The sequence below is a fragment of the Natrix helvetica genome (assembly GCF_964273705.1).
Source record: "Natrix helvetica genome assembly, chromosome: 1".
NCBI classification, from domain to species: Eukaryota; Metazoa; Chordata; class Lepidosauria; order Squamata; family Natricidae; genus Natrix; species Natrix helvetica.
In genome coordinates this window covers 210,575,943-210,600,418 of record NC_138548.1, presented here as the reverse complement: position 1 = coordinate 210,600,418, position 24,476 = coordinate 210,575,943, and the positions used below count along the sequence as shown (strand labels likewise).

Here is a 24,476-nt window from a genome sequence, read left to right as displayed (position 1 = left end):
GAGCAGCTGTCCCATGCAAACATGCAGGGAACCTTCCAGTAAAATTTGTTGGGCTTCTTTCAAATTCTCAAGCAGTCACTTAGAACATGTTGTTTTGAACATTTCTGGGTAGGCAAACTAATAAATAATATGTAAATTAATCATAATCTCGTCTGAAGTTTTCAAGATTATGAAACCAGCATCCATAAACATTTAGATATTCAGGTATTGCTACTTCACACATTCAAAGCCAATCTGGGACAATCTATAGCTCAGATGACCTCCCACAAACAGAGAGGATGGAAACAAGTCTATAACCACGGAGTTATTCATGCATATCTTTCAGGAAAGGTTTTGTCTAAGCTACAAATTACACAGCTCCTAAAATTACTGGCAGACGCTAGATTTCCAGGACGTACTTGACCTTCTCCAACAACTGGTTGTATTGCCGCAGCTCCAAAGTGATGTGAGCCAACAAGCGCTTATCATCCTGGGTTAAGTCCATTGTAGGGACGCAACCCCCGAAGAATTTGCACACAAAAGTCCCTGCTCTGAAAAAGGAAACAAAGACAAGAAAAAGCACTAAGAAGATACATGAAAGTTCGGTACATTAGAAGTTTACAGAAAGCTAGATTCATTCTTATCTTTTATTTCCAACTATCACAATCTACTCATCTGGCCAACTCCTGGACAGTCCAATAATGAAAGATGTCTACGCATAGATGACTTAATCCATTGGTTACTTGACACTTTGCCTAACCCACATTATGTAGGTCACAGCTATGGGCCTCTCACCCTAGAAGACCCTGGAAAAGGGATTTACTATAAACAGAGTTTTAAGTAGTATGGAACTCCAGAGCAAAATGCTTCCTCCCTCCCGCCCCCCATTTTCTTTTTTTCCCCAGTGCCTCCAGCTAGTAAATTCTTGCACTAGCCAAAGTAAGTTTTCTTTTTCCTCTTTGGGATTGATCATTTGAGTCTTGATTTCTCCTTTTCATCCTCAACACATTAAGTTTAGACAAACAGTGATGTCTAAATGTAAATCCTTTGAACAACACAATGATTGCTGAATGTCTATGGAGCTTCTCAGTCATCCAAGTTATGATTGTCCCAAACATGTTTTTTAAAGAAGCAACTGGACTTTCTGGTTTTCCTTTGAAGACATTTCACTTCTCATCCAAGAAGTTTCTTCAGTGCTGACTGACTTTAGTTGAAGCGAAACGTCTTCAAATAAAAACCAAAAAGTCCAGTTGCCTCTTGAAAAAGCACCTTTGGGACGATTGCTGTTTTGAAAATTGTCTCTCAAAATTTTTAAAGAATGCCCTACATTTTATAATGTCACTACATCCCGTGAGATTTCAACAATCTCATACAAGAACACCAAACTATCCCACAATACAGCTTTACCCCAAATGATTGCTAATATGTCTTCTTGTTAGGGAATAGTTTTGTGTTATTCATTTTATTGACCGACATAAAATTCTGTCCATCTATGTGAGATATTGATGTTTCTCAGAATTAAAGAACCACATGGGTCATTGCACACAAGATATGAAAGGAGCCCCCAAAAGTTACTGACCTGAAGACACAGTGAAAGGAGGGAAAAAATAACCCTCATTCACACACATGGAGTCTTTTCAATTTCAACCTTCTTCCTATTCTGCTGCTTCGCTCCTCAGCCTAACTCTAGGTCGGCCTTTACAGTTAGCTAGTAAATAGTTTGCCTGAATCTCGTGGGTTTTTAAAATGCTGCTCCTGAGCTCACCCTGTACCCAAAGCAAAGCTACCACATTGATGTTTTGAATTCACACTATGGACCCATTCATCTCTTGCCCAGATTTACCTATTGATAAAATTGCCAAGGGTGTTCAGCAGCTCTGAGTTGTTCTTGGTCATGAGATCATTCCAAGAGAAGGCACTGTCTTGGCTCTCTGGCCGCAAGTAGAGCAGATAAAAGCGCCAGATGTCTGCAGGAATGCCGGTGTCCTTGGCCATATCGCCAAAAACTCCCACGCCACGGCTTTTGGAGAATTTGCCATCCTCATAGTTCAAATATTCTACAGAAACAAAAGAGGTGAAGTTAGGAACTCCATCAGGGTTTCTCTGTTGAAGAAAGGGAATGTGATTGGTTAACCTTTGGTTCTAAGGAACCCAACAAGACTAGAAGGCTAGAAGCCAGGAATGAAAAAATGAGGCTTGTGGTTAATTCTCTCCTCCAGAAATTACCTGTTGCAATTAGATGGTTGACCAGAGTATAATTATCACCAGTGCCCAGCAATGAGCAAGGAAATACAACACTGTGGAAGGGAACATTATCCTTGGCCATGAAGTTATAAAGCTGAATCTGAAGGGAAAGAAGAAAAAGTGAAAACATGGCGTTAAGAGCCAAGGTGGTGTAGTGGTTAAAGTGCAGTACTGCAGGCTACTTCTGCTGCCTGCCGACTGCCTGCAAGTTGGCAGTTTAAATCCCACCAGGCTCAAGGTTGACTCAGCCTTCCATCCTTCCAAGGTGGGTAAAATGAGGACCCAGATTGCTGGGGGCAATAGGCTGACTCTATAAAACGCTTAGAGAGGGCTGTAAAGCAGTATATAAGTCTAAGCACCATTGCTATTGCTGAAAGGCACACTTCTACCTTGACCTTCTGACAAGTCCCTTTCATCCTTTGTAGACTCAAATGACTAATGATTATGACAGCATATTAGCATGATTAATTTGCTAGGGTGAATTGAGGAACTTAAGAAGAATTTTGGTTCTTAAGTAGTGAGTGTGTTTAATACTCAGAAGAACTTATATACTGGAAGGATGGAAGATTTGCAAAAGTTCATTTATTTCAGTAATGCAACTTAAAAGGTGAAACTAATATATGGGATAGACTCATTACATGCAAAGCAAGATAGTTCAAGCCGATTTGTCATAATTGTGATGATTATGGCTTACAGCTCATGAAAACCCCAAATCCACAATCTCAGAAAATTAGAATATTACATGCAATCAATAAAACAAGGATTGTACATAGAACAATATCGGACCTCTGAAAAGTATAAGCATGCATAGGTACTCAGTACTTGGTTTGGGCCCCTTTTGCAGCAATTACTGCCTCAATGCGGCGTGGCATGGAAGCTATCAGCTTGTGGCACTGCTGAGGTATTATGGAAGACCAGGGTGCTTCAATAGCGGCCTTCAGCTCTTCTGCATTGTTTGGTGTCATGTTTCTCATCTTTCTCTTGGCAATGCTGATAGATTCTCTATGGGGTTCAGGTCAGGCGAGTTTGCTCGCCAATCAAGCACAGTAATCCCATGGTCATTGAACCAGATTTTGGTGCTTTTGGCAGTATGGGCAGATGCCAAGTCCTGCTGGAAAATGAAGTCAGCATCCCCATAAAGCTCGTCAGTGGAAGGAAGCATGAAGTGCTCTAAAATCTCCTGGTAGATGGCTGCGTTGACCCTGGACTTAATGAAGCACAGTGGACCAACACCAGCAGATGACATGGCTCCCCAAATCAACACAGACTGTGGAAACTTCACACTGTACTTCAAGCATCTTGCAGTGTGTGCCTCTCCATTTCTCCTCCATACTCTGGGTCCTTGGTTTCCAAATGAGATGCAAAAGTTGCTCTCATCAGAAAAGAGGACTTTGGACCACTGAGCAACAGACCAGGTCTGTTTTTCTTTAGCCCAGGTAAGACGCTTCTGACGTTGTTTGTTGTTCAGGAGCGGCTTGACAAGAGGAATACGACATTTGAAGCCCATGTCCAGGATCCCTCTGTGTGTGGTGGCTCTTGATGCACTGACTCCAGCCTCAGTCCACTCTTTGTGAAAGTCCCCAACACTTTTGAATGGCCTTTTCCTGACAATCCTCTCCAGGCTGCGGTCATCCCTGCTGCTTGTGCACCTTTTTCTTCCACACTTTCACCTTCCACATAACCTTCTATTAATGTGCTTTGATACGGCACTTTGGGAACATCCAACTTCTTTTGCAATTACCTTTTGAGGCTTTCCCTCCTCATGGAGGGTGTCAATGCTGGTTTTCTGCACAACTGTCAGGTCAGCAGTCTTTCCCATGATTGTGATTCCTACTGAACCAGACTGAAAGACCATTTAAAGGCTCAGGAACCCTTTGCAGGTATTATGGCTTAATTAGCTGATTAGAGTGGGACACTTTGAGCCTAGAATATTGCACCTTTTCACAATATTCTAATTTTCTGAGATTGTGGATTTGGGGTTTTCATGAACTGTAAGCCATAATCATCACAATTATGACAAATCACGGCTTGAACTATCTTGCTTTGCATGTAATGAGTCTATCTCATATATTAGTTTCACCTTTTAAGTTGCATTACTGAAATAAATGAACTTTTGCATGATATTCTAATTTTTTTGAGTTTCACCTGTATAAATGAATACAGAAAATTTCATAACGATGTATTCTTTCATATTATAAATAAAAAAGATAAAGTATTATAAATATTGTAAAGATGCATTCATTGCATTATACTATAAATATATATTATGTTACAAAGCAAGGAATCAGCTTTCAGAAGGAAACGACTGAATTAGCCCACCTGTTTTGGGTTCTTCCACCATTTCTCCCATTGGTCAGTGTAATTAGCTGTGATGGACAGATAGCCAATTGGAGCATCAAACCAAACATAGAATACCTATTAAAAGTAGGGAAGAGGTTACACATGGAGAATAGAAAAGGAACTATCTACATAAGCAGTTGAGATTTGGGCTGCATACTGTACCAGATGGCCATTAATTACAGGTAGTCCTTGAGTTATGAATGTAGGAGCCTGCCCATTCCATTTGTAACCCAAGGATTCATGAGAGTGAATCTCGTACCTTGAACGGAATTACTCCCTCCTTTCGCCGACACATTCGCTAATCGAATGCGTGGTTCGTTAAGTGCACATGAAATATTTCAGGGTAAGGAAGGCCATGGGGGGGGGGGGGCAGTGATGGAACAGGCCACCTGATTAAGACCACCCAAGGCTTCCCCAACCTACTGAAATACCCAAGGCTCCACACAATTGCTTCCACCCACCCAACCTGCCATGCTGGATCACTTACTCCATTTAGGCCTGCGCAGTGCTGGGCAAGGACTGTGCAGGCCTAAATGGACCTCTGTTTTGGCCAGCAAAGTGCCGGGTGAGGCCTGCAGAGGCCTAAACACAGCGTGAGAGGGATGGGCCCGCCCCTCTGAAGTTCCATTTTGGCTGGCAAAGTGCAGAACGAATGTTGCAGAGCCTCTGCAGTTGTTCGTAAGGCCATATACATATATAGAATCTAGGGACAGAGGTTGCTCTTCACCCACGGACTTCACAAGTGTTTTTCTAGACCAGTGATGTTTAACCTTTTTGGTGCCAAGGGTTCAAAGCGTGCATACGCATGCACAAATGCATACGCGCATGCCCCAATCCACAAAATGCAATGCAAGCGCCCCACCTGCTCATGCATGCACATTCCCTGCGCATGTGCCCCGGCCCCCATTTTGGCTTCCAGGTTGGTGCAGGCAGCTTTTCAGGCCCAAAATGGGAGGGAGGGGCTCACAATCTTTACAGTTTCTCTCCCCAGCGCATCCTAGCTTTCTCCTGCATTCCTGCCTCCCATGCCTTCAACAATCTTTACAGTTTCTCTCCCACGGGCATGGGCAGCAGAAATGCAGGAGAAAGCTAGGGCCTGCTTGGTGGGTGGGTGGGGACTGTGGAGATCAGGAAAGGCCCGACCCACGCATACATGGCAGAAACCAAAGACCAGCTGGCCAGTGGGTGGAATGCACGCATGCACAGTGGAGCCAGGCTGGGCTGAAAGCTGGCGTGCCCACATAGAGGGTTCTGCATGCCACCTGTGGCATATGTGTGCCATAGGTTCGCCATTACGGTTCTAGACTCTGCATTCTGAGTGAGGCAGAAGTTAGTTCTCCCTTTCAATAGCACATATTCCTCTAATTTGAAAGAAAAGTAAGACAATGCACCACCCCACCTCCAACTTAAAGTTAATGACCGGGGGGTGCCTTTATCTTTCTTTTGGGTAAGTACAATTAGTTCACATTATGGTATTATTGCTCATACAGAGATCGTTGCTCTAAAAAAATGATGTTCTGTACAGACCTTCAGTTCTCTAGACTATAATTTACATACTGCAACTACCGGTTTGCTTGTGTGAACTTTATTTCCAAGCTATTCACATTTTATGTCTAACAGTGTGACGTTCAATCACGGAAAAATGCCTCCCTCTGTCCCATTCCTCACCTTCTCACGGAAGCCATCAAGTGGAACTGGTGTGCCCCACTTCAAGTCACGAGTGATGCAACGTGGTTTGAGGCCATCCCGGATCCAGGAGCGGGTGATGTACCTTGAGTTGGGGGTCCAATCCCCACTGGACTGAGACACAGCCAACCATTTCTCCAGACTCTCTTCTAACTAGTTATTGAGAGGTTAGAAAAAATAAACAGGATTTCTGGCTGTGATATTTCAGGATGCAGCACTTGCCATGATGATACAAGCGCTAGGCAAATAATATCACATCTCTGCTTAAATCAATGCATTTGCTCTTTTGTACTTGTAATGCTTATACACTACTCAGTATACACTAAGTAACAAGTAAAAACAAAATAAAAAAATAGTATTTAAAGATAAACGCACCCTTATTCATAAAAAAACATTGCATGCTCAGTTGTGGCAAATACAGTATTCGAGTATCTACAGTAATAGAAGGTATATCAAAAATGTATCAGAAAGTATTCTTGCAGAGAGGTTAGGACAGAAAAAAATTATCCTTTCCTATTCCTTTACCCTTTAAACCTCCCAAATATAGGGTTGATTTTTCATAGTTCTCAAAGTTAAGAACCTCTCTAAGGCTTGAGACGTCAATTTTGTCCCCCAATGAAAAACAAACTAGAAATTTATATTACACAAAAACCAAAAACCAAATATAGTACTGCTCCATCTTCCAAAGGGTCATATAAGCAATTAGTAATATTTTAGCTATTTCTCTTCAGTTTCTTATATGGAATACTGACTTAGAAGCCACTAATAATTTTTCCAACACACCTTTTATTGAATCATGCCATATGTAACATTGTATATATTTTTCAAAATGTGTATATTGAATGAACGAATGTTTGAATGAATCCAGCTGAAGAGTTCAGCCCTACTATTCCAGCAACGTGACAATGGCTACATCCCTCATGCTAACCACAGCCTTGCAAGATAGCACATTTAAGAGTCGAGTGTGTTGGAAATGTTTGGTTTCAATAATGGTTTACCTTCTGATGAACATGACTATGGACAACTGCTTATCTCAATTTGGCCTCTACTTATGAAAAAATACATGCTTGGACCTCCTTTCTAGTCTCTTTCCATTATCTCCACTTATACATTTAACTTGGGTTTCTAGGTGTATTTGGATTTTACCAAATATCATGCAAAGTGATATTTTACCCAGCTAATTTGTTTCATTCAATGCCTTTCTTTTTATTATTTATTCATTCTTTCTATAACTTGCCCTTCTGGAATACACCTGGGATTTTGGGTTTTTTTATCCTAACATTAGTAATCCAAGTAGTCCTTCGTTAATGACTGTTGGTTGAGCAACTTGTTTAAAGTTATGATACTGCTGAACAAGGAGTCCTATGAATGGTCCTCAAAGTTACAGCTCTAGCAGAATCCTCTGACAAGTATCTTGATTTGGGTAATTGACAACTGGGTCACAATCACAATGGTTGTGGTGTCCCATGGGTCATGTAATTATCATTTTCAACCTTCACTGCCAGCTTCTGACCTGTAATATCAATATAGGAAGCCAGCAGGAAGTTGCAAATGGCAATCACATGACATTGTGTTTACTGAACATGTGACATTTAATTAATGATTGTAACTGGAATTGTAGAACTGCCATTGTTAAGTCAGTGCACTTATGTAATATTACACTTTATGACTATTGTTTAGCGATAGTTTCCTATCCCAATTACCATTGTTAACTGAGGACTACCTTAAACCAGGTAGGAAGTGAAATGTTCTGATGCCCTTCTATGGATCAAAATAGTTTGCCCATATGAGGAGAAGAATTAATTTTCCTGGGCCTGGCTTAAGAAGGGTGAGGGGTTCTATTTTAGATATGCCTTTATCAGAATTAGTTGTATGACACATGTTGTTCAGAGCAGTATTGTTCAGTTATCATTTAGTAATTGGGGCTTTATAAGCTTTAAGATTCAGTTTTGCCCAGGACTCCCCAGTTATGATGGTTGAAATCATTCAGTGCATACTGTGTGTCTTTTGTTTGTAATTAAGCAACTTGAAAATCATTTCAGATATGTCATACAATTTGAGTATAGGTTCTCCTAGATTGTTCCTAATAATTTTAATGAAGTGACTTATTGTTTGTGTTAGTTGATATAAACTATCAACGTTCAGCAAATGTGTAGAGCACTCACATCAATTTCCAGAAGTTGCAGTTTCTGATGAAGACCTTCACTGATGGGCAAATAGTGGGGAAATTATTTGAACTGGTTCCTGTACTATCAACTTCATTTCTGCTTCACAATGGGCCAATTTCGGTCAAGGAAGTTTCTTCAAAGATAGCTCCATATGAAGCCCACTTCAATAATCATATCAAACACTGGCATAACTAGTAAATTAGTTTAAACTGGGTAAAGAAGCTGTGCCTCCAGATGCAAAGCTGAATGTAGAAATATACCCATCTGCTCAATTCTAGAGTTCATTTACTTGTCCTGAAGAAGAACGCCTTGGTCTGATCTGGATTCAATCTAAGTTTATTGACAGCTTATCACTGTCACACATTCAAGATTCACAGAACGCTGCCTTCTAAAGACAGGAGAAGAACAAGAGGCTCACTTTGGGTAGATCCAGGAAAAGGTGCTGAGAAGATTTCACCACAGGGGTTTCTTGGCAGACTTTGCACACTGGTTTCTGTCAGAAGAGAAAGAAGAACGCATCACAAAAGGATTTATTCATCAAATTATCTAAATGGAATCACCACATTTCATAGCAGTATATATCTAAACAAGTCTTTAGATCCTTTCAACAAAAAGCCAACTATCCAGAACAAAACTATGCTACACAGAGATTGCTCACATCAAACAAAGCACTATTTTGTAGTAAAGCCTGTGGATAGAATGGATATTGTTAAGAAATTAGCAGCAATGCAGGCAGAGCAAAAGGGAACACCATTTTGTTTTAAAATCCTAGAATTGGGAGCAGCCCAACATAGGTATGTCTCCCTTGTTTTCTTGTATACTCCTTATTGCAACATTTTAAAGACAATCTTAAATGTATTTCTTGTACAAGGATAAACTTGAAGTTAAATGGCCAATGCAAACAAAAGAGGTTATTAAAAATAACAAAGGGGGAACATCCTGATGTAAAATGTAGCTATTACTGTAGTAATAAATAGGGACGATGTTAAACAAAATATTCATAATACCTGTCAAGCTATAGGCCTTTAAACCAGTTTTGACAAGTATACAGTACATAGTAAAAAAATCAGATACTGCCTGTTTGGTAAACTTTAACTGAGCTGCTGCTAAGAGACATAACCTGTTAAGTATCTCTGAAGAAAAGGATCCAGTGATTCAGGAAGTGTTAAAATAATAGTGGAAAATCAGAGAGGGAAATTCAAGTGAAGAATAATAATAAGAAAGATAAATATGGAGTATGCTTTTCCTTTTATAAAACAATAGATGGCCATGAAGAGATACATCAATATAAGTAACACAGCAAACAACAGAAAAAGTGAAAAAAAGGGGATAATATGAGGATATTCTTCTTAAAGCTACAATAGCAAAAATAAAATGCAAGAAATCTAACAAAGTAAAAGATTCAAAAATATAACATTTCCACAATATCTCAGATCCTAGGGATAGTTTGGATCTCACTGTGAATAAAAGCAACCCTATTTACTGTATTGCAAGACCTAAGCTTTAAGATAAATACTTAATTTGCTTTTATCTGTCTTTCACTGTGATTGCAGCATGCTGGATTCCCCAGTCACAAAAGAAATTTACTGTAAATAATTGTGAATGTGGATATACCCGATATTTAATCATACAGATTCACTACATAAATTAAGGCAAGACTTCACTTGTACAATGAGGACAATAAGGTTGATTTTTGATTTGTCATAAGAAAAGCATCTGGTCAAGCCCTGGGGCATACATTCTATTAAGGTAAACCATGGTTTACTGGATAAATCACAACCCTCTAGGCTCAATAACTTACAGTCAATAAACCATGGGTCACAAATCCCAGCATCTGGGTAAACCAAAATCAAACATCGCAAGATGGTTTAGTTCATAATCATGAGAGATTGTTTTCCAAGGCTGAGAAGGGAAGATGAACTAGCACACGGGTGTCAAAGTCGCAGTGTCATGTTGCCGTCACGTATCCCAACGTTTTTTCCCTTTACGTAACTGGGGTGGGCGTTGCCTGTGCATGACGCATCCAGCCTTTAGGTCGCCAGTTTGATACCTCTGAACTAGCATAATGGTTATACTCCTCTCAGGAAAGGGAGAGGAGATCTTATCTAGTTTAATGGAGTTTCAGTAGAACGGATGATTTGGATTTCATCAACTCTTTATTGCAAAAGAGTCTACTCTGAAGATCAGGTTCAGGCTCCTGTAAATGTTTCAAAATAATACCTTAAGTTCAGTAGCATTTATGAGCTTGCCACATTTGTCGCACTGATCTCCACGGGCTTCTTCATAGTTGCAGAAAGGGCAGATGCCTTCCACAAAGCGGTCTGCTAGGAATCTCGCACATTTCTCACACTTCAACTGGTCCACTGTCTCTTTCAGGAGATAGTTGCGCTCCAGCAACTGTTGGAAGATGCTTTGTGCTATTCTGAAGGGTGAAAGAAGGGGAGAGGTAAAGAACGGCTTCTGATCTTCACTCAACTATTTTGAAAAGTGTAAAGAGTAGCTCAGAAACATGAATGCCTGTGACAGCAAAGCACTGTGTGTCCTTAATTTATCTCAGTTTCCAAACAATGTTGACATGCCAATTTCATTTGCATTTGCACTAGTATATGGTGGGCAGGCAGACTGGCAGGTAAGCAAAGCATCTCGTGCCTTGAAAACAAATTCACTCTTTCTGATCTTACCAAGGTTTTATTCCATGAGGATGTATATCCAGAAGTGTATGTTGATCTGCAATGTGTAATCCATGGCTCTATTGTTAGTTTCCCCTGAATGGATGAGTGCCTCTCAGTGTAAAGTACAATAATGTCTGGATTTAGTACTGAGATGTGATTCATTTTAATTAAGTTGTTTATTAGTGTTTACAGAAGTGTTTAGTGTTTGGCAGAATTCTAATAAGTAGGGTCAAAACAAGGCGCTAAGTTAAAATGGCAACATGATCTAATCCAATAATACAAGCAACTGAATGGGTAACTGAATGCCCTCCAAATGTTCTGGAATGCAACTCTCAATAATTGCAGCCAGCAGCCTGATAATTTAAACTAACTGAAGGGCAGTAAAATTGGCTGTAAGGTTGTCTAGGATTTAGGATGAGGAGTAAATCCAAGTCAAAGAAATCCCAGAACTAATCAAGTTTATTTGTATTCAAGAAACATGGGTTAATTGTTTTTGATTTAGTGTAACCATGGCTAATTTAAAAAAAAAACTTGTTTAAATGTTTCAGCTTACCATTATGACTTGTGATAAAAGTCTCTCAACTTTGGGTGTTAAAAGTGGTAAAAATGAAAATCTTGACATCTATTTTTGGCATCTATTTACTACAAAATAGGAAGTTTTTCAATTGACCAAGAAGCTAATAAATCAGGAACATAGCTTCATGTGAAAATTATATTCATACTGGCCAACACAGAAAAGAGGGTACAGGGCATATGATGATCAATCCTGCCATATCCTCATTGATGACACCTGAATGAAATCTACAAAGTTTACTCCAAAGAAAGAACTCACATCCCAAATCAGTGTGTGCAATGGACATTTCTGAGGTTTTCATCTATTACCTCCCAGTGATCCCCTAATTTGGCTTGACTAAGAAGCTACATGCCCCCCAAAAATGTCCACTAATCATTAGACGTTAAGAGGAAAGTATCACGATAGATAGATGATACATAGATAGATGAAACTGAAGATGATACAACTTGCCAGAATTGGGCAGTCATTTATTAACTCTGTGATTGGTAATAGTTCCTCTACTCTGATAATGTCAAGACTATGCTTGGAGCCCTTTCGGCCAAGAGATGAGCTAAAAATGCTTCAAATGAATAGCAGTTCTTTATTTTGAACATTCAAAGTGTTCATGTTTGCAACACTTTCAGAAACTAGCTGCAGAAATTACCTTCAATCATCTGTCAGTTTTTTGGCCAGCTCCAAAACAGGAGACAAACTTTATTGCAGGTAAAATACAAAAGTTAGGTAACCCGAAGACTGTAAGACAGAGAGGGAAGGCGGGGAAAAAATGTTGCTTCACTTCTGCATTTCTTCCCCCCACTGACATTTCTTCTAATTGCAGCACTTACGTGGTCTGTTGGGCTGTGGTTGTGCGACCAAAGTAGTCAAAAGAGATGTTGAACCACTGGTAGATTTGTGCATGGATAGAATAGTATTTATCACAGATCTGTTGTGGTGTCAGTCCTTCCTCCATGGCCTTTGTCTCTGTGGCAGTACCATATTCATCAGTACCACATATATAGAGGGTGTTCCAGTTGCGTAGACGACAGTATCTAAAAAACATAAATGCTACCTGTTTCAAAAGCAGGAGATTTATTGCTATAAAAAAGAACTAAGGTCTCCTATGATCTTGTTTTATTTTTATTTCTCACATTTTTAAACCGCCCATCTCCCTCAGAGAGGCATTCTGGGTAGTGTATCATAAAATACTAAAATATATAAAGGTTAAAAATAAACAAACAAAGGTTTCATAGGATCTTGTTTTATGTTGTCTGGACCATCATTCATTTTATGATTGTAAGCTGCTCAGAGTTATTCTGAGGTAAGATGGGCAGCTAATGAATGTTATAAATAAAAACCAGTCCAACAGAGCACATTATTGCTATGCAAAAAAAAAAAAAAACCTCACACCCAACATTTCCAGAGAAAAGCACAATCTTAGGAAGCAAGTATGGCAAAAGCAGAATTCAGAGACACACGGTGAGGATAATTCATAAGTTCAAATGGGTGTGCCTGGAAAGAGATGCTTTAACTTACCTGGCAAATGTATCAGCACTGAGAACACAGCCAATGATATTTCCAAGATGAGGCACATTGTTTACATATGGCAGCGCACTTGTGATTAGCACATTCTTCATGCCTTCCACAGGCAATCTGGGGAGGACAGACAAATTAACTCAGAGATAAATTCAGATTTCTGACTTGCTCAAACAACTGAGGTGGGATGGAGTGAGGGAGAGGTAAGGCAGGTGGGGAGCTATGCAATATACTGCAATTTAGAATGATTAACTCTCTGTAGGCAAAATTAGCCTTATGCAAATTCATGAGTTTGCAGATCACAATGCTATGAATAATTTAAGAATTGACTTTTAACTTCTAGAGTTGTGCAGAAACTCCACGAGAAGTTAGTAAACATCAAGAGGTGAATAATCTGCAGCTTTCCAGACGTTGCCAAAACTCCAATTCCAGTCAGCACTGCCAACGATCAAATTATAATATAACAATATCCAGAAAGCTACAAGTTTCTATGTCATTGAGACAGACAATAATGGATGCTGTACGGAATTACATGGCTGTGTTTTGATAATGTTAAGGTTGGGAAACAACTCTTCATATTAACAAGTCCCACGATATATTTAGCCATGTATAATGTGCGTATTCGACATTTGGGTCTTTAGGAGACAAAAGAAAAGGTGAGCCGTTTATATTTATTTATTCAACTTATATGCTGTCCCGTCTTCTGGAGGCGACTCTACAATGATTAAAAACTATTAAAAAAATAAATAGCAACAATTTGTTTAAAATTGCCAAAGATAGGAGGAAGAGATGGATGGCAGTCTCTGTTTTAAGATCCTCTTTGGTATCCCTCATTAACAAGGACATTTCAGCCCAGCAAGATTCTTACATAGGGTGCTGTGGTTTCCAGGGGCTAGGAAGGCTGGCAGGTCCTCTGGTCCAGATTTCAGCAATAGCTTCAATCTCCACATCAGACAAATGCTGCTGGGCCAATTCCTCTTCCTAGAGAGAAGGACAAACATTCTGTAAAGATGTCTGATATTCAGCAACCAATATCCATGAGTTACTAATGGACCATGGGTAATTGCCAGGGAATGCCAATGTCTAAATAATAATAATAATAATACAACCACCATAGCATAAATCCCAATTCCCTTGGCCTAACCCCCCCCCCCTCCCCCCAAGGTAATGCAATAATATTTGAGGATAATCCATTTAACAAAACAAATTCTAAATGGGTGATATCATCCGTTGCCTATACAGGACTACCTATTTCCCAAACCATAGTATTCCTCATTTCAAATCAGATTTAACAACAGCTGAAGTCACTGTTTAATAGTATGGAATCCCTTGAGTCTGTGAAGTACATGTATGCTAAAGTCCAAGATAATGCTGGGCCTTTGGAGTCTCGCTTTCTTCTTGATTCACTACTTTCATAAGTGCAAGGAATGCCATAATAAAATGGCCTGCAATTTATTAGGCTGAGACTTAACATGCTGTGGTATTAAGTGAGAACAAAGCAACTGCTTCATATAGGAAATGCAACATGAATACCTTGGCTTCATTGGTAGTTGATTTCTCAAAAGACAAACTGGGAGCAGGATGTTTCTGTAGATAGGCTTTAAGTTCCAGCAATCCCTTGGGTGTCCATACAGATTCCACTGCCTTTCTGCAGTACTCCTTCAAGTTCATGTTCTGGAACCAACTCCTAAGAGCTTTCAGCTCATCTTGAATATTAAATTAGAACATGGTTATTTCCAGAGAACCCCCAAATAACTCAAAAATTAGCCAAGGTGCCCTTTCTAAACCTTAGGACACTTAGGAGTTGCTCAAAAAGGTCAACAAGGGCCGACAATCCATACCCAAAAAGAAAGATGTTGCCTCCCCAGTTCTATTAGTCTCCCCTCATAATTGCAGAGTCAACAGTAAAGGTGAACAGCCTTTCAATGCAATCATGCCACAGAATCCTGTGGATGTTGGCCTGGTGCAGAAGACATTTTCAAAGACAGGGTAGTGGGGGGAGTTTTTTTTTTCTTTGAGGAGCATGGGACTTTCTTTTAGCCATTATCTAGGTGCCTCCATATTTAGGGAAAGGAGAAAGTGAGAGAAGGAACTTTTCTCCAACAAACATTAATTGATAAAGGAAAAGCAAAAAATGGCTTGTGTAAATTAGCAGCCAAACGGTAAGCAGACATTGATACCTCCTGTCAGAGCAGGAAGGCCATCTTTGGGGCCTTTCCCAACTTTGGGAGATAACAGTAACTGAAGCCCAACAATTTGGAGGTTATCAGGTTGGTGAAAGCTAAATTCAGCTGTGGGAATCACTCACTTGGTAAGAAGGAATCATCTCTTAACAAAGGAAACAGAGATCCCCATAAGACAATATCAGCAGCTGACTCAACATCCTGGATTAAAAAAATCAGAAGAAATTAGTTCAGTCTGAATATGCAGTAGGAGCAACTGGAATATGTCACTTGCATTGGAAAGAAATATTTCCCAAATGTTCAAGATAGAAACTTCTTCAACAGTACATATGTAGATTCTTCTCTCCACCGTGAACACTACCAATAGTAGTATAGCAATGACCACTTCAGTTTAATTGGCTTTACATAACATATGGTAATTTTTATTTGATTCTATATAAGATGATATACAACAATAAAATTAGTTCTGAAGTAACTCTGTAAAGAACAAAAAAACCCTAAAGAATACTCCAATGTTTTTTCCCAATGAAAACAGATCTGGAACAGAGGTGAGCAATCTGCAACCTATACATGGGTCTCTAAGCCTTTAATTTGGGAATCTTTGGGGTCTTCCCATAATTATGATTGCATCACACTCGTGTCAGAAGCATGGAGGCACTTCCAGGTTGAAAGGATTAGCTGGTGACATTACTGTCACCTGGGGGATGCCCAGTTGAGGACTCTTTTTACATCCCCAGCAGGAGCTGGAATGAAAGACAGGGGCTCACCCCTTCCCACGGCAGCACTCTGGTCTTGAACACGGGTTTGCTAACTTCCAAACCAGCATCCTAACAACGTGAGCCACTATGTTCCTATTAAGATAACAAAATGGGATCATAAAAACTAAAGAAAACGCAATCTATTTACTTATTACTACTTTTTATAGGTAATCAAAATTCTCACAGGAAGTAATGCATCTTTGAAAGAAACGTTTCTCCCACAAGAACCAAAAAAGAGAGAGAAAAAGGATAAAAATCTGTTCTTCTCTGAAAAGATTACTCTGTTGATGAGAATCACTTTACCTATCAAGGACCTTGGCATTGCCCAAAGAAGGAAGAGGTTCCCTACACTAACTAGATTTTGGATATATACATTTTGCTTCAAGCATGAAAACAGTGGTTAAGCACCCAGAGGATTTCAGCTCTTTGTTTCTTAATTTTGTTAAGACATAGCTTTTAATCCCTAAAATTTACTAAAGTAACTCCCCATGTACACAATGCTTGTGAAAAATCTCAAAAGCTGTGAGAAAGGCGTGAGAGGAATTATGGTTCTCCATGTTCTATTCTGATCCTGGGTAACATTTTTATGAAGATATAATCCATATTACTGTGCTTTAAATATTACCAAAAGCTAAGGTTTTATAACAACCAGGTATCCTTTCAATTCTCCCACATCTCAGCTTCTATGTTAGCCAGTACTGTGACGTTTGCTAGCAGAGGTTCTTACTTACCCCAGTGAGGTAAGAGGTACCCTTTTTGGTAAGAATCTGGTCAAGGTAATCCAGTGGCTTCCGAATGATGCCCAAAACATCCTCTCCTTTCTTTTCTTGTACCACATGAAGATACAAGGCTGCAGACAAAGCAGGCTGCAGACAAAGCAGAGGAAAAGGAAGAATTTTAATCTATCTTCAACCTTCTTCTATTGTCTTTTGTCACTGCGTCAATCATGTTAGTAAATTCATACTGTTGTATTTATTTATCAAAGTTATATTCCACCTTTCTTGCAGGAACTCAGTGACTTCCTCCTCCAATTTTTTCTGCAACAAGCCTGTAAAGTAGGCTGGGCTGAGAGAGTAAGTGATCTGTCCAAAGGCACCCAGTGATCTTTCATTGGAATAGACTTGACCCTGGGTCTTGCCAACATAATCTAACACCTTGTCTAATATCTTAACCACTATACTAGCTTTTTCTTAAGGGAAAAAAATGAAACACAGCAACATTGTTGGATTATTAGACTTCTACACCTAACTCAATAGCTCAACGTGATCACAAAATTGAATGGATAAAGAAAAAATAGCAAGTACATGTAAATTTTGGATTCTTAACATCTGGTTTCATCTGCTTCTAGTGGTGCCTCCAACACACATATCCATTTTTCTCTACAAACAGATTACCTGTTCTAATGTTGTCTGTTTACATACTCCAAACTCTCCTAGTATTCTATCTCTCTTATATAGTAATAGATAGAATGGTAATCAGGGAAGGGCCTAAGCAATATAGCTTTCCTTATCTCACTGTCTGAGTTAATGTATTATACTAAGTTTATACTAAGATATAAACTAGGCACAAGTAAATATGTCACAAGCCTCTAATTTCCCACCCATTGACTTCTCCAAATTCTCTGGCACTTTATTTGCAATACCATATTTGGATCTCACAAGACCCTCCTAAAATGATAAAGGATAACCCGAGTAAATAGGGTGGAGAACTACTTTGTCCTCTGATATATAAGATGTTGCAAGTCTTTTGGGGCAGTCATTTTGTGAGTGTGCTCATCACATGCTTTTAGACTTTTAGTTGTTTTCCAGAACTAAAATATTTCCCCCGTTTGCCATAAACCGTGGCTAACAAATGGCTTAGTTTCACAGTAACATACTAAACCAAATGTTTAGTTTTAATGCCAAACCACACAAACCACACAATCACTTAACCCAGCGCACGAGACATGTCATTGGATTTGTTCACTCAACACAGTCTGTCACTGCACAGTTGGTTTAGTAGGTTTGTATGAAACAGTATGAAGAGATAGTGAGAACTAGGCAGAGGAGGTGTTCAGTAAGAGCCAAGAACTGGACTGTCGCTCAGCTATGAGAAGGAAAGCTTTCAAAGATTCCACTTTAACTGACTTCACTATAAGCCTGCTTGGTAATTTATTTTCAAGATTAAAATCAGTATGATTCAGTATGATTCTGATTCACGAGTTTGCTAGCTAGGTGGGCCAGGCAGAAAAACATGGCCCGCCAACAGTAAATCCCACTGGTTGATGAAATCAATGAACTGGAACATTGCTGGGACAGGGAGCAATATCAGCTTCCAACATAACAGCAACCAGAGGCACATCTTAATTTATTTCTCTTAAACAAAATGCTGCTTTTTATTCCAAAGAGAAAAGAACTGCACTAGGTTAAATACGCTAAAGGCTACAGGAAGAAACATAGCTTCATCCAAATACGTACACAATAAGTGATCCATCCTACACTAGCAAAAGAAATGTTACAAAGAAACATACTATACCTGTCACAGGTTCTCTGGTATCAATTGGCTCCTCTCCACATATCCCACTCATATATAGCTGGCCAAAATCTAAACCACCACCTGAACAAGAACTCTTCCCTTTAAGAAAAATGGCTTATCCAGGCTAACCCAAATATATGGCTGTTTTACTCACCTCTAGCTCAGTTATATCCCATTCAAAAAACTGATTGGCAAAATCACTCTGCTCATTGCTAAAACTGCTTATTTCTTTTCCAGATAAGCGGAAAAAGTATCTAAAAGATAAACAAATAGAAGGGGGTGAGTACTCTCAGCCAATGCACTTCCAAGAATTTTTTTGTAAACGAGCCCTTATTCTGCCATGAGGTCTTGCTATCTCACAAGAGGCTAACATTCACACTTCCCACGCTAGATTTATTTTCTTCTGGCAAAAGATTCTTCTTTCTTATGCCTAAAATACAGGTGCTCTTGAGTTAAGGTCAATTCTTTGTGACTATATAGTATACATTTCCTTGATGGGTTTACGAAAGATATTTCCTATTGCCAGGAGGGTTTTTTTTTTAATCTTCCAGTCTACCCTGCCATTATTTGGTGTGCTCATTTTCCAAATACTCATTAGGTCTAATCTCATTTAGCTTTAAAGCCAAAGAAGGACATCCAGATGCAACAACCTGCTGACACTTTCTATACAGTCCTTATTTAACGACTGCCTCCTTTAGCAAACTTTCCTGGTTACGATGGTATTGAAAAAGTAATTTTGTGGCCTTGCATTTACAAGGTCTGTAAAGCAAAGGAAGATTGTAAGTACAGGAGTGGTTTCTCTTAGCAACCACTTCATTTAATGACCAAGTTACTAACTAGGACTACCTGTACCTAGTTTTGCAATTTCATTACTTATTTTGCACCCATTACTTATATTGAAAGTAGAAAGCCAATAGGGAGTAATGTTTAGAAGCTATAGCCCTGTATCCAAGACTCCTTATGAGTGTATTATTTTCAAAAACATATATTCTGGCTTCCTTCCTACAAATTGGCATAGGAAAAGATCACTCACTAGCCATCCAAGACACTCTGCTACCTGAGATGAAGGGCAAGATGTCCTACATGCACCACACTCCATCTGCAGAAGTGACCCAAAATGGTTCATTTCATCCAAGAACAGCAAGGTTCTTTAAGAAGAACAAGACTGTCGGACATTGCTACCAACAATATCTCATTGTACTTTCCTGCTTTCTAGTATTGGCTGGTGAGGCAGTTGGCTCATAGTAGAGCCAGTCTATGTAACATTTATAACAATTCATTGGCTGAGGTTCTAAAATGTATACCACTGTTATTCCCTATACAAGTTAATAAGTTACCAGGACACTGTGGGAAGAGCAGAGGTTTTTCCTTCTAGCTCCAAAGAACTGAGAATAGGAAAAGGTACCCTTACTTTCTTTCTCTATGTTGTACTATTTCAATTTCCCATCAGATTTTGGGTGATGGAAACAGAACTCATGTCAGTACTGAGGAAAGAGAAGAATGCTTGATTCTCCATACAGGTAGTCCTCGACTTACCACAGTTCATTTAATGACCACTCAAATTACAACAGCACTGAAAAATGTGATTTATGGCTATTTTTCACACTAATGACCACAGCAGCATCCCCACGGTCATGTGATCAAAATTCAGATACATGGCAACTGATTCAATTTTATGACAGTTGCAGCGTTCAGGGATCATCTGATCACGTTTTGTGACTTTCTGACAAGCAAAGTCAATGGGTAACAACTATGGTGATTCACTTAATAACTATGGCAAAAACAGTTGTAAAATGCAGCAAAATTCACTTAACTGTCTCGCTTAGCAATGGAAATTTTGGGCTCAGTTGTGGTCGTAAATTGAGGACTACCTGCATTTTCTTATATTAAATATATATTAATTTCTTAAATTGCCATTCATTTCTTGAATTACAACTATTTCTATGGCAAAAAAGACCACTTAACTACTCTGGCAACGATGCCAAGTCTCTATCACTTAGCATGCTTGAGGTTGACTGACATTATAGGAAAATTACCAATAGGTAGCTGGACATGTGAAAATATATTTCCAAATTATAACCCCAATGTTTATGTAGCACAAAGACAGTTTATAAAAGATCCTTTCTTAGCATCCCCTTTTCTTCTAATTCAGTGCTGCTCCTACATGCCTATAATGTTTATCTAGCACTAGCTGATAACCCGCCGTTGCCCGGGTATTAATTTATAGGGGGAAAATGTCTGGACCAAACGTAATTTCTGATGTTGGATTTTCCCACTTACCAGAGGGAGCCCCCTTGTGGAGTACTGTGAAACCGTTACCATGGCAACTCCACTGCGCTGTACGGTAGAAGCCATTTTAAGGCACAACAGGCTGTATCTTAACAGAACACATAGCCCAAGAGGTGTTAGGGTGTTTTACCCCCACAGTATTTTTTTTCAGAGAGTAAATCATCTGTGTACCAGGTTTGGTTGAAATTGCTCAAGATGTTCCAGAATTATGCTGGAACATATACACACATAGACACACAGCCATTTAGATAGATAGGTAGGTAGGTAGGTAGGTTACAATCACATTAGGTTTTGCCAAAAGCTTATCCTGGAAACAGAGTGATCTACACTCCATTACTTACTGAGAAATTACATTTGTGGAGAAGAGGAAGGATCCATTTTCCAGCTGTAGAGCTGGCAGCTGAGGACGGGTGAGGAATGGTACTACATGAGCTATCAAAGAAGAAGAAAAAAAATTAGGGAGAAATCTTATCTGCATCCCAAAATCTGATCCTATTTAATACAGCATGTATTAAGATGACGTAACAATAGGAGCAGTGTGTGCTTATACTGTGCATACATACTATGCTGTGCATACATACAGAGCAGGGGGTTGGCAGAACATGGTTACTTTTACTTGAAAAGACAATTTTCCTCCCTTCTTCTTGAAGATAGAAAATGCTGTCCCCAAAATTTGGCAAAGTTGTTTTCCAAGGCAAAATTACTAGATAATAAGGAAGGCTTTGTTGAATCAAATTTCTGCTTATGATGCTATTATTTAAATATGGAGGCTTTGCCAAAAAGAGATGACAGGGAAGAAAAATAAAAAAAAAGTCTTGCCACCCCATCAAAGATACTTGATGAATAAGAAGAAATTGAACAGCCCTTTGTCTGGAACGGCATGAGATCTCCTGCTTAAGTGGGGAGTTGAACTGAAAGTCTTCCAAGGTTCCTTCCAACTCTGTTATTCCTTATAAACTGACATATTGGAATACACTTGCTAAGTTCAGTTATATTTAATCCAGTCAATCCATCACTTGCTACTTCTGAATGCATCATCACGAATGCAGGTTGAGATTCTCCATTCTCATCCATGTATTCAGAAAATGCCTGCATAAGCGCACCAGCATGCCTACTACCGTCCCTGTCCTACTGTTCCATTTATTTATACCTACTGTTCCCATTTATTTATACTCATTTCTTATGTATATACTTATACCTGCTTATACTTATATGTTTATATGTTACATTCATACTTATACTTGTTTTCTCATACATGCTAGACAAACCAAATAAAATATTTAAAAAAAAAACCAAAAGTGAATAGAGTCCATCCCGAAACCAAGGAAGTCATAGGGGAGCAGGAAAATTAAAAGGACTTAGTGCAAAGAGAGAACGGACTAAAGGAAAATCCTAAAGAGGAGGACGGAAAAAGTTTATTAATTCTGTTGCTGGCTGCCTCTAATTTTAGGTCAATAAATACCCAGATCTCTAGGATTGGAGATCTTGCAATTTAAAAAAAGGTTAGATTTTTCTCCCGCCCAGCGAGCGGATCCTGAGGAAAAAAAGCTGCCGTTTCTTGGGGGAATTACCGCCCTCCTGGCACTCACCCTCTTGCGGAAGCCACTGCACCTCCACGGGCACGCCGGTGGCTTTGGCAGCCGCCAAGACCTTCAGGCCACCGAGGCTGCCTTCGCTCAGGCACAGCTTCATGCTCCGTCCTGCTTCCGCCTCCCAGCCACGCTTCGTCCCCAGCTGATGCAACGAAGCCGGCCCTGACATGAAGGCCCACTCCCCGTCCACGCCCTCTCCCGCCTTACGTCGCGTTGGAAACGGGTCCCTCCTCCCACCCAACCCGCCTCACGCCCATTTTGGGGACTGCGCGCTCGAGTACATCCGCTCTCCCTCAACCGCGCACCAAGGCCGCACCCTTTGAGACTACCAATCCCGACACGCATTGCCTATCCAACCGGAAGTTTTGAAGGGCGAGGCCTGAGGCAAAAAAAGAAAAGCGGATGTTGCGTAATAATAGTACACTCAGATTGTTCGCGGGAGGGTAGAGCAGTGTAATGTGTTGTTTCTAAATTGTGTTGTTGTGAATTAGCTCCTGTGGACAATAAAGCCCATCGTTAAACATACAGTTAATGTAATCATGTTTATACTTATATCTGTTACCTAATTCATGCTTGACGGAATTAAATAAATAAATAAAATAATTCTAGAACAAGTTAGGTCTAAATCTTGACCAAATTTGTAATATTTCAGTAATGAAACAGCGAAGTAATATCAATTGAAGACTCGGCAGCAGTAATTTAAGTATAAAGCCGAAATCAGTTTGTCCAGGAGAAAAAAATTAATATTTTTTTATTAAATCCATTTGAAATTCTGAAGATTTTCTTTTTTAAAAACAATTGTTATTTGTTTTTGAACAAGGACAAAAAAACATAAAAATAAACAAAAAACCCATCTCCCATTACAAATTGTAGAAAATGTGTTAGTTGGTTACAGTATTTCCATGCATCTCTTCCATAGTCACCACCTGCTTTTCATATCAAATCGCATATTTTAAATTCACCTATATTCATGTATATCACAATTATTATATCTCAACCTTAATTTGACTATAATTGTTTTTACGTCCTTTTATATATAATATTCAAAATTTAGAATAGGATCATATGATAACATTCCATTAAATCATCCTAAAATCATCCAATCACAATACTTCTTTATAACATATTCTAGATAAAGCTTTTAAACCACCTCTCATAATCTCCACGTGTTGTTTATATAAAATTTCATATCAAACTAATATATTTTGTTATCATTATTAATCATTATTTAACTATAGCTATTGTCGCTTCATTTTATACATACTAGTAGTAAACTAAATTTAGCTTAATTTTTTATTATACATTTTCATTGCATCAACCTGTATCTTTCCAGTAATAGTACGGTCTTCTATCTCTTGCCATTTGTAGCATTAATGTTCTAGTTACTTTCTTAATAAATCTTGTATAAACTTCTCTTGGCAACATGTTATTCCTTTCGTATCTCATAAAAGCTTGAAACCCAAAATCTGTTCTTTCCATCAGCTTATCTTTGGTTATCACTAGTGCTTCTGTCAAGATTTCTCTCTTTATCTCCGTCAATTTCTCTCTCTTTTCTTCTTCTGTGCTTTGAAGTCTGGGGTAGAGTTCCAATCCATCGATCTCCCCTTTCCATATTCCACTCTTGCCATTACCAACCATGTTCACTTTGTTGTCAGTATCCACAGTTTTCTTATCTCTTTACTTATTTTTTTCTTCCATCTTTTGAACTCTGTCCTCCACGTTCTTCATTTGGTAAACATCCTCAGTTTCTCCATCAGATTTTTCTGTTTTGTATTCCATATTCTCCAATCTCTTTTCAATTCTCTCTGTCACAACTAATAGATTTTGAATTTCAAACATAAACATTTGCATTGATCTGCATTGAACTTAGTGTGTTATCCAGCTTCTAATTCTTTTTCACGAATGGAACTTTTGCAGGGGTCCCTATTTTTTAAACTGAATGGATTAATTCTTTTTTCACTTTTG

General features: G+C 39.1%; 1 protein-coding gene across 2 annotated transcripts in view; it reads right to left on the bottom strand.

Annotated features, from left to right (window-relative positions):
* Positions 1 to 22,718, bottom strand: part of MARS1 (methionyl-tRNA synthetase 1) — a 39,068-nt gene extending 16,350 nt beyond the window's left edge. The window contains exons 1-16 of one of the 2 annotated variants that reach the window (XM_081955329.1): positions 22,509 to 22,718; positions 21,261 to 21,351; positions 18,785 to 18,884; positions 16,848 to 16,982; positions 15,484 to 15,559; positions 14,709 to 14,881; positions 14,044 to 14,156; positions 13,176 to 13,292; positions 12,488 to 12,691; positions 10,638 to 10,839; positions 8,836 to 8,910; positions 6,232 to 6,402; positions 4,543 to 4,638; positions 2,206 to 2,323; positions 1,823 to 2,036; positions 399 to 530 (exon numbers count right to left, since the gene is read on the bottom strand). In XM_081955329.1, coding sequence (XP_081811455.1) covers positions 399 to 530; positions 1,823 to 2,036; positions 2,206 to 2,323; positions 4,543 to 4,638; positions 6,232 to 6,402; positions 8,836 to 8,910; positions 10,638 to 10,839; positions 12,488 to 12,691; positions 13,176 to 13,292; positions 14,044 to 14,156; positions 14,709 to 14,881; positions 15,484 to 15,559; positions 16,848 to 16,982; positions 18,785 to 18,884; positions 21,261 to 21,351; positions 22,509 to 22,680 — 2,189 coding nt within the window. In that variant the 5' untranslated portion in view covers positions 22,681 to 22,718. The remainder of the gene's footprint in view (positions 1 to 398; positions 531 to 1,822; positions 2,037 to 2,205; positions 2,324 to 4,542; positions 4,639 to 6,231; positions 6,403 to 8,835; positions 8,911 to 10,637; positions 10,840 to 12,487; positions 12,692 to 13,175; positions 13,293 to 14,043; positions 14,157 to 14,708; positions 14,882 to 15,483; positions 15,560 to 16,847; positions 16,983 to 18,784; positions 18,885 to 21,260; positions 21,352 to 22,508) is intronic. The other variant, XM_081955330.1, reaches the window with a different exon arrangement.
* Positions 22,719 to 24,476: the final 1,758 nt, after the last annotated feature.